Source organism: Helianthus annuus, chromosome 16, assembly GCF_002127325.2.
Source record: "Helianthus annuus cultivar XRQ/B chromosome 16, HanXRQr2.0-SUNRISE, whole genome shotgun sequence".
Taxonomy (NCBI): Eukaryota; Viridiplantae; Streptophyta; class Magnoliopsida; order Asterales; family Asteraceae; genus Helianthus; species Helianthus annuus.
In genome coordinates, this window is record NC_035448.2 from 73,154,945 (window position 1) to 73,171,347 (window position 16,403).

The window sequence follows — 16,403 nt, forward strand, 5'->3', positions numbered from 1 at the left end:
ACAGCATGCTGATCTGCTTTTCTAGCCACCTTTAACTGGCTGTAACTGCATCGTAACTTAACAAAAACTTTATTTTCTTAAGTCTATAATGTGTTATTACAAAATACGGTTCTAATGACACCAGAATCGTAATTTTTGGACCCCGTTTACTATTTTTAAAGTGCCTTTCCGTAACAGCAGCTTAAGCTGAATTTTTCTGCTGAAAATGTGCGTCCTATTTTCAATCATAACCTAGATTCTGTGTAGGATTAGATCATGAAACTTATACTGTTGATGGTCACTGTTGTCGCCGTGACCCTGCAACTGGAATTACATCAATCGGACTTGCGATTAATTTTTAGTGAATTATTCCGTAGACTGCGGTCAGAAAGTAACAAATCTGACTTCAGTCCGGGAAAATGAATTTTTATAAAATAATAGTAATGAACTAGACCCCGATATTTTTACACAATAATATATGTTTCGTGTAAGATGTTCTGTAAAAATTTGGGAATTTTTAGAATAAGTTAACCATTTTATTTAAATGTCCGAAAACAGTCCAGTTTCATATACATTAAAACAGAAGTGACATAAGTAGTAATTGCATGCCAAAGTGTGGTTCTTGATTATTAAAAATCATTCTTATTTAATTGAGGGCGGATAAACAATTGAGGGATTGTGTTAACGTTTAAAAACGCACCCGAAGGTGAGTACATAGTTCCGCTATTTTACTGTTTTCAATTGTTTTGGGGTGATTCATATGTATCAAAACGATTTCGATGATTTAACGATGGTTTCACAACGAGTAAGATGGTTTATATCAAACTAATAAAGATTTTGATAATGTGAACGAGCTTGTTGGTTGTAATTACATAACAAATGACATTCATTAATTTCGGCCAAACCGACCAGTATTAGGTTATGGTACCATAGGATCCGACAAATCTCGTTATCAGACCGGACCCATGGTTATGTGTGGGTTAGGTGGGTAACGACCGAATCTGATGATTGTTAACTTACCCTTTGGTGGTTTGTTAATACGAGAACAAGTGGAACGATGAACGAGTCACAAAGGTTTGAATGTTGTTAACGAGACGACCAAAAGTAGTTTTCACAATTAAAACGAGAACGATTTGAACAATTGACACGATTCGAATGATTTAAACAAATGAACGATGATCTATAACAAGTACGGGTTGAACGATGTCACATAACGATGTTACAAATTATATAAACCATACGAGTTTTATTACGAGAACGATTTCCGATTTGGTGTACAAAAACAAATGTTTTGGAGTAAGATTCATGGCATCGAGGTTTATAAATTATAACCAAACTGTTGGCTTGGTTATTTATTTTACAATACAAATATTTTACAAAAACAAGGTTTTCTAATGTCGAATAACGAAGTTATACGAGTTATTTCGACATGCAAACGAGCCATGAATCTGACACTCACGCAAAACCTATGTACTCGCCAGCATTTCTTTGCTGACTTTGTTTTTACATATGTTTCAGGTGAAGTTGCTTAGTCTTGATTGCGAATAGGAAGCGTGCTCACTTAGGACCGGACGAGGCCTTAGTGATTTAATAATGATATTAGTCTATGTTTGATTTGCTTGTTTAACTTTAAAACAATGTTTAATATTTAATGAAATGAAACTCTTCGTATCCATGGTTTGAAACAATAATTCTGTTACAACACTCCCCGGCGTTTCCGCCACGATTTGTCGTTTTACGTGGTCGGGGTGTGACACTCACGAAAACATTTTTACATTGCATACACTAAAACGTCCAGATCCAGGACACAAAACATTTTTATGAACAAAAAGTACAAACACTTTTTCAAAATTTATGGTTCAGTCTTAGAGACTGGGGGAGTTCAGCCCTAGAGGCTGGGGAGGTTCAGCCTTAGAGGCTGGGAAGGTTCAGTCATAAAGACTGAGGGGCCAATCTTAGAGATTGGGGAGGTTTAGTCTTAGAGACTGGGAGGTTGGTCTTAGAGGCCAGGGAGTTAGTCTGAGAGGCTAGGAGGTTCAGTCTGAGAGGCTGGGAGGGTAGTCTAGGAGACTAGGAGAATTACTTGTTTGCTTTATGGTGACTTACATGTTTATTTGATCTTATGTTGATTATTTGTGCATATGTGTGGTTGTATTACAGACATCATGCCATCATCCTCAGACACGGGAGTTTCGGATACCCTGGATCCTATGGCAGTTGTGTCTGATGACGAGATTCCGTCAGAGCGAGAGGTCTACACATCTGACACCACTAGTACTGATGACGACGATTTTCAGCCCTTCGTGCTACCAGACGTCGGAGTTGAGCCTGCTGATGGCCTTCCTGCGGGGGATTTACCTCTTGTGGTGATCCCTGCTCCTATACCGCTTGCTGCTTTTCCAGTAGTAGATATGCCGCTCGATGTCGTTTCTGATGATGACGTCGATCTGTGAGGAGGATCCGCCTGAGGCTGACTATGAGGGCGGGGCCCCTATTGTTGCTGAAGTCATTCTTCCCATTGCTGAGGCCCCTGTAGAGGAGCTTCCTGTTGGTTCACCTGTCCCAGATTCATTTGAGTCTGTGGCGTCTGCATCTTTGCACGACCTGGGAGTGCAGCATCACCTCCTGACGCCAACCCCGACATGGCGTTATCAACTACACCTGCTCCCGCACACGAGTTCGAGTTTGACCACGAGGTCGATGATGATTTTGATCCTGTCTTTCCCCCTGACTTCGATCCTGACCAGGAGATCGAGTTTATTCACTTGGACCAGCCCTTAGAGGCGCCCGTAGATCCTATTGATCCCTTGTTTGATATGCCTGCTGATTTTGATATGGATCTTGTTGATCCTGAGCCCGTCATGGCCCCTGAGCCGGTCGTTGCTCCTGATCCTGCACTAGAGCCTGACCCTGTTCATGATGATGCACCAGCTTTTGTACCACCCATTGCTGACCCACCAGTTGTTGCTCCACCGCTGCTGGATGATCCTGTTGTTGATGCACCGTTCCCTGCTCCCGTGCCAGTATTGTTTGACCGTGCACCTTTTGCTGCTCATATAGATCCACGATATGCCGACACCCGCAACGGGTGGATCGATGACGATGACGATTACCCACCATTCGTGCTGCCTGTTACTCCCCTAGTTGCACCCATGTCTGCACCTACTGATATCCCATTGTTTCCCCCACACACCACAGACGCTCACCGCACTGATCTTCCCGTTACGTTCCTTCAGGACATACCGCCACCTCGTCCTGGAGAGGGGTCATCGAGGCAGCCGCCTGTTTCTGCTCCCCCCATGTTGTCATCACCTTTTCCGTTCACATCTCAGTTTCCTCATGTTGCACCACCTACTGCACCATCTTTCATTCCATCGAGCTAGCGATTTCTATGGACTACGCCCCCTATCATGCCATTGTCTAATCCGTACCATGTTGGGTACTCTACGGAGGACATACTTACCTCCTTGATGATACAGCAGGATGCATTGACTCGTCGTATTCAGGAGTTGGAGAGAGCTCCACGACCACCTTGCCATTGTCAGACCCCCTTTGCAGCACCACACACTCCACGTCCACTTTCCCCTGATTCAGACGTCTGTTTCTTGACTTCTGAGCAGCAGATAGCATATTTGTTGTGCGTCTGTCGTGCTTTAGAGGAGGACTGGTTACATATGCGTCGCTTGCTTTTCTCTCGTTTTCCTCCTCCTCCGCCATCAGCATAGGCATTTTTTATTCGACGCAGGTAGACTTTTGGTGAGAAGACCGCGATTGTGCCGACTATACAGCTTCTTGAACACCGCATTTTGATGTCATGACTTTTGATGTTTAGTTTTTGGTTGTTGTTGTAGATGACTAGATAGTTCGGACAAGGGCGATGTGGCCCTTAGTCACTTTTGATGTACGATACAGTTACAGAACTTGTAAACATTGTACTGTGGTCTTGATTTTATGATAGCGCAATCGTAGTATTCTCATTATATGTGATGTTGGATTGATTGTTTTAATTCTATAACATGTGATGTTATGTGCTTGATGAATGTTATTACGTACGTATACTATTTACTTACTATGACCTGACCAACGTGAAACATCTTTTAGAAGATGCCTCCAAGACGTGACCCGCGCATGCCCACTAATGAGGCAGAACTCCAAAGAATCATTGCTGCAGCTATCGCACAATACGCTGCCTCTCATGCAGAAATAAGTGGAAATATCTCGCACAACCATAGCAATAACAATCCACCCAATGGTAATGTTAAGTTGTTTGAGATATACTATGATACATTTGGATATTTATAGCACGCCCGCTAATACCATTTGTAAATCCTAACGTTTGTGCAGGGTGTACTTACAAGCAATTCCTCGATTGCAAGCCCGTGAATTTCGACGGCACAGGAGGTGCTGTTGCATTTGTTAGATGGGCTGAGAAGACTGAATCTGTCCTTAGAATGAGCAAGTGTGCTCCCGAGCAACAAGTGACCTACATCTCAGGGCTGTTTCTGGATGGAGCCCTATCTTGGTGGAATTTGCAAGTGCAAACTCTAGGGGAAGCTGCTGCTTATGCGTTATCATGGAATGAGCTGAAGGAGCTCATGAGAAGGAAGTACTGCTCACGACTGAATTGTGGCACCTAAAAATGGAAGGTCCTAAGATTGCAGAGTATGTTCAGAGATTCCATGATTTGTCCCATGTAGTGTCGTACATGGTCACACCGGAGTTCAAACGTATTGAGCACTTTATCTGGGGATTGGCACCTCAGATCATGAGTATGGTTACCACGTCCAAGCCTACAACAATCACAGAAACCATTGATCTCAGTGTGGCTCTTACTGAGGAAGCTATTCGATTGAACAAGTTTTCAGTTACCGAGCAGAAGAAGAAAGAGACTCATGTGGAGTCGTCTGGTGAAAACAAAAGGAAATTTTCAAACTTCCAGCAGGGTACAAGCAATGTGAACAAGAAGGGTGAATCAAGCACACCGGCCAGAGCTGCAACCGGTGTTGAGAATAAAGGAAATGGTTATATGGGTACTCTGCCCAAGTGTAATACGTGCCAGCGCCATCATACTGGCCAATGTAGATTGAGGAAGTGTGAATCATGTGGAAGGAACGGCCACACGAAGGATACGTGTTGGGCCAGAACTGGTGCTGGGCGTACTGGTAATCGAGGTTATGGGAATGGTAATGGAAATCGCCAGCAGGGAGGAAACGACGGAAATGGAAACCGTGGAAACGTTGCGAATCAAGCTGGGAATGGAAATCGCAACCAAAACAACACTCAACCTGGAAACAGAGGTGGTAATGGTCAAGGACCCGGATGTTTTAATTGTGGAGAAGTTGGGCACTTTAAGAAGGAATGCCCAAAGCTGAATCAAGCCCGTGGAAGAGTGTTCAACATAGGAGCAAGGGAAGCGCGCCAGGATCCCAACGTTGTCACTGGTACGTTCCCTATAAATCAACGCTTTGCATCTGTTCTGTTTGATACTGGTGCCGACTATAGCTTTGTATCGTTAGAATTTAAGAGTATGCTTGGGTTAACTGCTAGTAAGTTAGATGTACCATACTTAATTGAACTGGCGAATGGAAAGCTAGTTGAAGCGAATGAAGTTGTCAAAGTATGTGTAATTGAGCTGGGAGAACGCGAGTTCACTTTGGATCTACTACCAGTCGAGTTGGGAAGCTTCGACGTGGTAGTAGGGATGGATTGGTTGTCAAGCAACAAAGCCGAAATTGGGTGTCACGAAAAGACCATTCGCATCCCAATAGAAGATGGAGAAACGATCATGGTTCACGGAGAGAAGAGCGATACGCCTCTGAGAATCATTAGCTGTCTGAAAGCTCGAAAGTGTTTACAGAAGGGATGTGTTGCCTTCTTGGCACACATCGTGGATAAAGAAGCTGCTGAGCCGAGGATTGAAGACATCCCAGTTGTAAAGGAATATCCTGAAGTCTTTCCAGAAGACTTGCCAGGATTGCCACCTCAAAGGCAAGTTGAGTTTCACATCGACTTAGTTCCAGGCGTCGCGCCTGTGGCTAAGGCACCCTACCGACTTGCGCCTTCAGAGATGCAGGAGTTGTCGACGCAGCTCCAGGAGCTGTTAGACAAGGGATTCATCAGACCAAGCTTCTCGCCTTGGGGAGCTCCAGTTTTGTTCGTTAAAAAGAAGGATGGTAGTTTTCGTATGTGTATCGACTACCGAGAGCTGAACAAGTTGACAATCAAGAATAGATATCCTCTGCCGAGAATTGATGACATGTTCGATCAGCTTCAAGGTTCAAGTTTCTACTCAAAGATTGATTTGCGATTAGGTTATCATCAATTGAGAATTCAAGAGGAGAGTATTCCTAAGACTGCTTTTAGAAATCGTTATGGGCACGAGTTTCTGGTGATGCCGTTTGGGTTGATAAACGCGCCAGCTATTTTTCATGGATTTAATTAACAGAGTTTGTAAACCGTACCTCGACAAGTTTGTAATTGTGTTCATCGATGATATTTTGATCTACTCGAAGACGAAGGACGAGCACGAACAACATTTAAGAGCTATTTTGGAGTTACTTAAAAAGGAGAAGTTGTATGCCAAGTTCTCGAAGTGCGAGTTCTGGTTACGTGAAGTCCAATTCCTTGGACATGTGGTTAATGGAGATGGAATCCACGTGGATCCCACAAAGATCGAAGCGATCAAGAATTGGGAGTTTCCGAAAACTCCAACCGAGATTCGACAATTCTTAGGTTTGGCTGGTTACTATCGAAGGTTCATTGAGGATTTCTCAAAAATCGCTCAACCTTTGACTTCCCTCACCTAGAAAGACAAGAAGTTTGATCGGGGAATCAAACAAGAAGAAGCATTTCAGTTGTTGAAGGACAAGCTTTGTAATGCACCGATCTTATCACTACCAGAAGGAACGGATGATTTCGTGGTATATTGTGATGCCTCGTGTCAAGGTTTGGGTTGCGTGTTGATGCAACGACAGAAAGTTATAGCATACGCGTCACGCCAGTTGAAGGTTCACGAAAAGAATTATACCACGCACGACTTGGAATTAGGCGCCGTGGTATTTGCGTTAAAAATTTGGGGACATTATTTGTATGGTACGCGATGTACAATCTTCACTGATCATAAGAGTCTACAGCACATATTCGACCCAAAGGAGCTTAACATGAGACAATGACGCTGGGTTGAATTTCTGAACGACTACGACTGTGAGATCAAGTATCACCCAGGGAAGGTGAATGTGGTCGCCGATGCCCTAAGTCGAAAGGAAAGGATCAAGCCCATAAGGGTTAGGGCTTTGGAAATGATTGTCCAGACAGATCTCTCACTGCGCATTCGTGCCGCGCAGAAAGAAGCTCTTAAAGAAAGGAATATTGAGGACGAATACCTCCGTGGGATGGAGAAGCAGTTGGTACAAAACGAGGAAGGAACTTTATGTTTCATGAAACGAATTTGGGTTCCTCTGTTTGGTGGATTGAGAAAGGTTATTTTCGATGAAGCTCACAAGTCACGGTACTCAATTCATCCAGGAGCGGATAAAATGTACCAAGATCTTAAGGATTTCTACTGGTGGCCAAGGATGAAAGGCGATGTTTCCGTATATGTTAGCAAGTGTTTAACGTGCGCCAAGGTAAAGGCCGAGTACCAGAAGCCTTCAGGTCTATTACAGCAACCTAAAATACCCAAATGGAAATGGGAACAGATTTCAATGGATTTCATAACGAAGCTACCAAGAACGCCCAAAGGTCACGACACTATTTGGGTAATAGTAGACTGGTTGACGAAATCTAGGCACTTCTTACCAATCAGAGAAAAAGATAACACGAGTAAACTTGCTGAGATATACATGAGAGAGATCGTTGCACGTCATGGAGTGCCTCTCTCAATCATCTCAGATAGAGACGGAAGGTTTGTGTCAAGGATTTGGCAATCCTTTCAAAAAGCATTCGGATCTCAGTTGAGCCTGAGTACAGCTTTTCACCCGCAAACGGATGGACAGAGCGAACGAACGATTCAGACTTTAGAAGATATGCTGCGAGCTTGCGTTATGGATCTAGGTGGAAGTTGGGATACTCACCTGCCATTGGTCGAGTTTTCGTACAATAACAGTTATCACGCAAGTATTCAAGCCGCACCGTTCGAAGCTCTTTATGGACGTAAATGTTGATCACCGATTTGTTGGGCTGACGCAGGAGATAGACAGCTAGTTGGCCCGGAAGTGGTCCAGGAAACGACTGACAAGATTGCACAGATCCGAGAACGCATCAAGGCGGCTCGCAATCGACAAAAGTGTTATGCAGATCGAAGAAGGAAACCTCTGGAATTTGAGGTAGGAGATATGGTTTTGTTAAAGGTTTCACCCTGGAAGGGGGTGGCACGCTTTGGAAAGTGTGGGAAGTTGAATCCGCGTTACATTAGCCCATTCAGAATCCGGCATAGGATTGGACTTGTAGCATACAAGTTGGACTTACCTGCTGAACTTAACGGCGTTCATGATACATTCCATGTATCAAACTTGAAGAAGAGTCCAACACAAGAAACTATGGTCATTCCTGCTGACAAAATTCATGTCGACGACACGCTCCACTTTATCGAAGAACCCGTCGAAGTTACTGATTGGAAGATAAACAAAACACGCAGGAGTAGTGTCAGGCTCGTCAAAGTTCATTGGAATGCAAGACATGGTCCAGAAATCACATGGGAACGTGAGGATCGTATGAAGGAAAAGTACCACCATTTATTTCCAAAGACCACTGCGACTAGAAGTAGAACCTAATATTTCAGGACGAAATTTTCTTAACAGGGGGAGAATGTGACAACCCTCACAAATCCAGGTATCTGTACGAATTAATTAATATTTAATTAGTGCTTAATTACTGTGCTTGATTTCAATTATGATTAACCTGCTTTCGGTTATCTGATACATACATACCCATGCATCACATTTTATACTGTCACTCTATTATTTACACACAAACATTAGTGACAAACTTGATGCACGAAAGCACAGTTAGCACAGTGAGCGGATAACCCAGTAAACATACTGAAAATACCAGCACCTAGACAGACATTGTTTCTGACGCCCGTGTGAGCCAGGAATAGAATACTACACTAGTAGGGAGTGTAGGGAGGTGAGGACCATAAAGCTGCGTCACTAGGAGATAGTTATAGTGACCGAAAGTGCCTAAAACATACTTAAAGTGCAGATTTCTGCACTAAATACCAAAATTCAGCATTTAACAATGCTAGTAAAGTGCAAAAACTTGGCAAAATAGTCCTAGACACTTTCTAAAGTGTTGGGAATTTAATGTGTCACTAAAAACAATATAAAAGACACTTTAAAGATTTATTTAGCACTTTAACGGATCAACATCCAACCGAACAACCGGACTTTACCCGGAACATACAAATATTGCCAAACACATTGTTTTCACTTTTCTGAGCTAGTTAGGGTCCCCGAACACCCTAACACACTTTATATTATAACACAAATAATAACTCACTAACTAAACACTCTAAAACCAACTAGATAATTAACTAGTTCCATCACAACCCAACCCCCCCCCCCACTCGACGGTCATGGTATGGGGGATACCCCCACCATTCTTTTGATTATTTTATTTAGTTGTTGTTGGATAATAAGACATATTGTATGATGGTTAAATCTAGAACTTGGTTTATAAATTAACACCAAGGATTATCACCTTCTCTCATCAAACACCCATCCAACAAACACTCTCTTCTCCTCCTTCTTCCCCACCTTCGGCCGCCAACACCCTCCACCATACAACCACCATCAACCTTCTTTCAAGCCATTTTCCATACATCCAAAGGTGCAAGAGGTCCAACAAGTAAGCTTGGTGCACTCGGAAGCTCAAGGACCACTCTAGTTTTCTTTTATCCATCACTTTTTACGCCTTGTTTCTCCCCTAGCCTTGTGTTAGTAGTAAGTGCTTAAAAACTTCAGCTTGTTCTTGTTTTTGGTGGTTAATAGTTGATTGAATGGTAAAATATTAAGAAACACTAATGAACATAAACTAATCTTGAAACATAAAGGATAAAGAATGGATAAAGAGAAGATGTATGGTTAAATCATGCTGATCTTGTGTTGTTATGAAACCATCCACACATGAACTTGAACTTGAATAAATATGAGATTTCTTGAAAAATAAAGATGTAAACTTGTAGATCTAAGGATCTATGAGTGGGTTTTCGAAAGAACCAGGTGAAAAATACTAGTTTTGTTAAAACCCGGATCTTGTATGAACTAAAAACATTTTTAGTAAGTAAACAAGTGTATGAACACTTGTGTAACAAGAAAATTCCACAAAGAAATATTTTCGGAAATCATGACTAGAAGTTGTGAAAATACATATTCTTTAAAAATAAAGTTTTTAGGAAACTAATCATATTTTTAAAGATAACAAGACCTACTAAGTGTGTTAGTGATTTACTACATATTTTTACAAACTTTCAAGTTCATGAGTTTATGATTTAGGCTTATTTTTGTCAAGATTAGTGATTAGAGATTATATGTTGTTGATTGTTAAATTGTTTGATTGATTTTACAAAAGAAAATGATATGCTAAAAGCATGGACACCTCCATTTACAGAGGAAACTCTGGCGAAATTTTTCTAGAATTTCAATACTTAGAAATATTTTTTCTAACAAATGTTTACAAATATATTTTTAACATTATTTTTTTAAATAAACTTCGCCATGATTTTTATTACAAAAATACCAAGTACCGGAGGTGGATTTTTGTAAATAAAATTTATTAAATATACATTTAGAATATATATTTTATAATAAAACGCTTGTGTGATTGTTTGTTATTTTGTGCACTAGATATATTATTTTTAGGGTAAAAATAATATAACTTGAAAATACTGTGAAATTACGACTCCAAAATAATGCCAACGCTCTCACAAAATAAATATTTAAGTTACACAAGTATTGTTACAATGCGAACTTTAAAACGTAACTTATGTAGTATTTCTGAAAAATACTCTTGTATGTATATTTTGATAAGTATTATTTTGGAAAATGTATAAGGTAAAATATAATATTTTTGGAAAAAATATATATATTTTGGAATTTAAAACATTTTAGACAAGTGATTTAAAATATATTTTTCAAGTGAGACTTAAAAATATATTTTCGGAATTATAAAGCATACATGTATTATTACCCCCATCCTTGGGAAGGAAATATACTTATAAAATAATTAAGAAGTGTGAATACGAAATAGTTATCTAACTATTTCCCAAAAACGTTAAACCTTAAGCCAAGGCACGGCCCATCCGTCTAATAGGCATTAGTACGTGTAGGTCGTCACGCAGCAGATTGAGTAGGAGTTTGGCGTTTCTGGATACGCACTTCTGTGAGTTCATGTCCTCCTTTTCTCTTTACTGTTTTCAGTTTTATACTTCGGAGATGCGACAATTATTACAAACATATACTTACATGGTATGGTTAGCGTAGGGAGGGTTTATACTACTAGATCATGTGAGGGGTCGGTACAACACTTGAGGCCATTAATCCTCGTTGTAGGACCGAGGGACACAAGAGTGATAGATCTATTTGGGTGTAGCGAGCCCACACCCGTGAGGCCGTGGAGGCCCATAGAGGTGACTGTGTCTTACAGCCGAAGCCCGGTAACAAATTTGCTAGGTTTGAGTTTCCCTGCACTTTCTCACACATACCAGTGGCTTTGCAACCCATTGGTGATCTCTTTTTCCTTATTGCTACATACCAGGGACTTTTATACATACTTTAAAGGTTTATACATACTCACTGTTACATGAACTCGCTCAACTTTTTGTTGACTTTTCAAACTGCATGTACTTCAGGAAATTAGTGGATCTGGCACGGTATGCATCACGTCAAGCTGCGTAGGAATAATGATGTCATCCGAGTTTAGGAAATGTGGCCTTTGCCTGGACGGGTCACAAGTCTTAAACTGTGTTTTTATTTCATGTCTTTTGTTATGTCGTTGAACATGTTTTCATTATGTCATGGTTGTATTTGGTTTGTTGTGTCGACTTTTTTTAAAAACAATGTTGTTGTGTTTTACTTTTAAAAACTTGATGAATGGATGAACATCATGGTTTTATTTTCATATAGCATTGTTGTGATTATGCTATGGTATTAAGAAGTCGCACCAAATAAACCCACGCTATATTATGGGATGACTGGATGTATACCTGTACTAAATCCTATTGAACCAAACTTTGTTATTACTGCGTTGTGTGAGAAAGAAAGTGGAAACTTGATAAATGTAATGGGTTATCAAAGGTTAGTTGGTAGACTAATCTATTTGTCTCATACCAGGCCTGATACAACCTATTCTGTGCATGTTTTGAGTCATGCATAAACCCACCAGAGCGCATTGATTGTTAGCTGTTAGAGCTTTGAGATACCTTAAAGGTGCACCTGGTAAGGGTATATTCATTGGTAAAAGTTCTAGTATGATTTTAGTTGCATATGCAGACTTCGATTGGGGTAAATGTTTGGTTTGTAGGAAGTCAGTTACATGTTATTGTATCTTCTATGAGAGTCTTTGGTTGCTTGGAAAAGTAAAAAGTAGGCAACGGTATCACGGTCCACAACAGAAGCTGAGTATCGTGCAATGTGCACTTCAACATGTGAAATGATGTGGTTAATTAATTTGCTTAATGAATTAGGGGTTAAAGTAAATTGGCCTGTTTCGTTGTATTGTGATAACACAACAGCATTATCAATAGCTGCTAATCCGGTTTTTCATGATAAAACAAAGCATTTTGAATTGGATTTATTTTTTCTGAGGGAACAAATACAGAAAGGTTGTGTTAAAAACCATTGGTATTGAAACAACTAAACAAGTAGCTAATGTTTTTACAAAAAGGGCTGCTTATTTCTCAGCATAATAAAGTATGTGACTAGTTGCATTTAATGAATGTCTTTAACAATAAAAGTGACCGGGGGGGGGGGGGGGTTGTTAAAAGTATTAGATGAATATGTCTAGTTTGTTAATACATAAATATTATTAACACACTTTATTGTTTATTGTATAACATGTTATGCTGGTTGACTTATGCTGCTGGGCTTGAGTTGGGCTTATGGAGTATATAGGAGCATTAGGCTTATCATGTCAGCATATAGGAGCATTGGAGCATTGGGCTTATTGCATCAGGTTTTATGCCTCGGTTAAATATGGAGATAAGAGATCTAATCTGATGGCTGTTATGAGAGATAAAGAGATAAGATATCTAAGCGTATGGCTGTTGTGCGTTCGGGTTAGCTCTGGGTTTTCCGGATTCAAGTGGAGTATAAATGAACTCGTCACATAGATGAGTTCATTCATTCAACATACTTTCCAGATACTTTCTCTCTCTTAGGTTTTCTCATTGTTAGCTTGTTCTTGTTAGTTTATTAGATCCTGTGTTGAGATCTAATAGGTGATTAGCTGTGACAACCCTCAAAATTTCCATGTATCCATACAATTTATTAATGATAATTAAAGTGCTTGATGACTGTGTTGAATCACTTAACTGCTTTCTGATTTCTGTGTTATACTTACATGTGCTTGTTAACATACTAGTAGTGTACAGAAAAGTGACTAAATAGTCCTGTGTGCTTTCCTAAGTGTTGAGAATTAAAAGTTTTACAAATATATATATATATAGGACACTTTGCGGATCAATTAAGCACTTTAACGGAACAACACCGAACCGAATAACCGGACTTTACCCGGAACACAAAAATATTGTCAAACACATTATTTCTATTTTTCTGAGCTAGTTAGGGTCCCCGAACACCCTAACACACTATATATTTAATAACACTCACAAGACACTAACTAAACACTTAACTTCCTAACTAAAGCACTAACTAGACATTGAAATCCAACAAGATACCCCCCCCCCTATGGCGACGGTTACATGGGTGACCCACCCATTGAATTCTTTCATTATTTTAATTGATCATGTTGATAGTTAGGGAACATATTACAAATGAGTCAATAGTGTTTGAAGTCTATAAGTATTAACCATGAGACCACCACTCTCTCACTTCACAACACACTTCCAAACTCACCCAAACTCTCCCTCTCTTCTCTTGATCGGCCGTGAGCCCCCACACCACCATCACCACCTTCAAGTTTCATTCCAAGCAATCTCTAGTCATCCAAAGGTGTTAGATCATACAAACGAGCTCGGTGTGTTCGGAAGCTCAAGGACCTCTCTCATCTTCTTTTATCCACCACTTTTCTACACTTGAACTTCCCTAGCCTTGAGCTAGTGGTAAGAACTTAGATCTTTGCTTTTTTTCATCTTGTCTAAGTGGTTAATAATGTTTAATGATCAAAATGATAAGAACTCTAATGAATCTTGTGAAGAAGTATTGAACATAAACTAGTTGGTGATAAAAGTATGGTTAAAAGATGAAGAAATTATGATATTCATGTGTTGTGATGATTGTTGGTTGTTGTTACTTATGTAGTTGATGGATCATCATATGGTCTTGCTAAATCATGATTAAAAATATGATCTAGCAAGATGAGAAAGTTAGAAATGTGTAGGATGATGGAATCATCCACACATAAACTATGAACTTGAGTAAATAAATATTTTCTTGAAAAATAAAGATCAAAGAAGGTTACAATCTTGTAGATCTAAAGATCCATGAGTGGTTTCTCAAAAGAACCAAGCGAAAAATATAAGTTTCATTAAATATTGGACCTTACAAAAACTAATCACATTTTTGTTGGATAAACAAGTGTAGAAACACTTGTGTAACTAGAAACTTTCATGAAGAAATATTTTTAGAAAATATGGTGGAAGTTGTAAACACTTAAAGTCTTTAAAAATAAAGTTTTTAAAGAACTAATCACAATTTAAAGGGTAACAAGACTTACTAAATACACTAGTAAGTTACTACATATTTTCATAAATTTTCAAGTTCATGAGTTTATAGTTTATGCTTGTTTTTGACAAGTTGATAAGTAGAAGTTGTATATTGTTGATTCGTGATTGTTGAATGATTTGTACAAAAGAAAATGATATGCTTATAAGCATGGACACCTCCACTTACAAAGGAAACTCTGGCGAAATTTTCTAAAAATCCGACACTTAGAAAATACTCTTCTAACAAGTGTTTACAAATATATTTTTAAGTTTGTTTTCAAAATGAACTTCGCCAAAGGTTTTGTTACAAAATACAAAGTATCGGGGGTTGACTTTTACAAGTAAAATGGATAAATATATATTTAGAATATATATTTTATATTAGAACACTTGTGCGAATATTTGTTTATTTTACCGTTATATTATTTTAGGGTAAAATAATATATAACTTAACAAAGTGCATTGACGTTTAAATTGTGTGATATGTGATAAAAGTAATGGGTAGATAAACCATACGTGTTGTGCATGAGAAATTGATTGTTATCTGTACCTTATTAGGACGTGCTTGATTTCCTGATTTTTAGAGTAACTAGTCTAACCGAGCAAACCGAGGTGAGTTCACACTTTTCTACAAAGCATGGAAATTCCCGGTGGGAATGGGAATGGGTTCAGGAATAGGGATTCCTCGTCCTTGGGACGTGTTCAGGAATGAGAATTCCTCGTCCTGTTGGGACGGAATTAGACTTACTGGACTAGAACTCTATCAGCGAAGTCCCTCCCTTTATATCGACTTAATCGCCGAGGCTATGGCGAGCGGGTCATTAGTTAATAGCGCTATTATGTTTAACAAACCTCACACCGTGCCAGTCGGACGGGCGTGTACTAATGGACTATGGCACGTCGGTGATGATAGACACCGACGCTAGGGCACAAGTAATTTTCGTTAGTAGTCGATATGATAAACGAGTCTGGTAGTTTAAATAATGGGGTAACCCCCACGGCCAGAGTGCCGGGCTGGATAGCCAGGGATGATGGACATGGGATGGTTAACTAATAAACGTTTTCGAACTATGGGGTAACCCCCACGGTTGGATTGCTGATTAAGATTAAACTACGTTTTTGGAAACAACTCTGAAATGGACACCCAACCGTGAACTCACTCAACTTTGTTGTTGACTCATTGTTACATGCTTTGCAGGTCGCTAGATGCTATGGGGCTTGCACATGGAGGTGGTCGTTGTGGGATGCGAACTGTTATGTCCCGTACTCAATAAATAAACTTTATGAACTTATTAAACTTACGCTTTGGACTTTAAACTTATGAAACTTATGTTTTGGTTTAACATCTTATGCTTCCGCTGTTTAAATTGAACTTGGTTAACTAGCTTTTGGTCACTAATTGTATTATGGTTGGTTTAATTTACTTAATTACGTTGTTTAATATGATTGGTGTCTTGATCCTGGTCATGTCACGCCTCCAAGCGGTGATACTCCGCATGGTGGATTTTGGGGGTGTGACATTAGCAATTCTTGTTTGAGAGTG

The 16,403-nt window shown here is 39.8% G+C and overlaps 1 protein-coding gene across 1 annotated transcript; it reads left to right on the plus strand.

The window, feature by feature from the left end:
• Window positions 1-2,621: 2,621 nt before the first annotated feature.
• LOC110883491 (36.4 kDa proline-rich protein-like) lies at window positions 2,622-3,362 on the plus strand. Its single transcript, XM_022131222.1, has one exon. It carries the CDS (start codon window positions 2,622-2,624, stop codon window positions 3,360-3,362), a length of 741 nt encoding a protein of 246 aa, XP_021986914.1.
• The last annotated feature ends 13,041 nt before the right edge of the window (window positions 3,363-16,403 follow it).

What these genes read in the sequence shown, in the direction of transcription:
- LOC110883491 (XM_022131222.1), top strand. Translation starts at nt 2,622, where the DNA reads ATGGCGTTATCAACTACACCTGCTCCCGCACACGAGTTCGAGTTTGAC.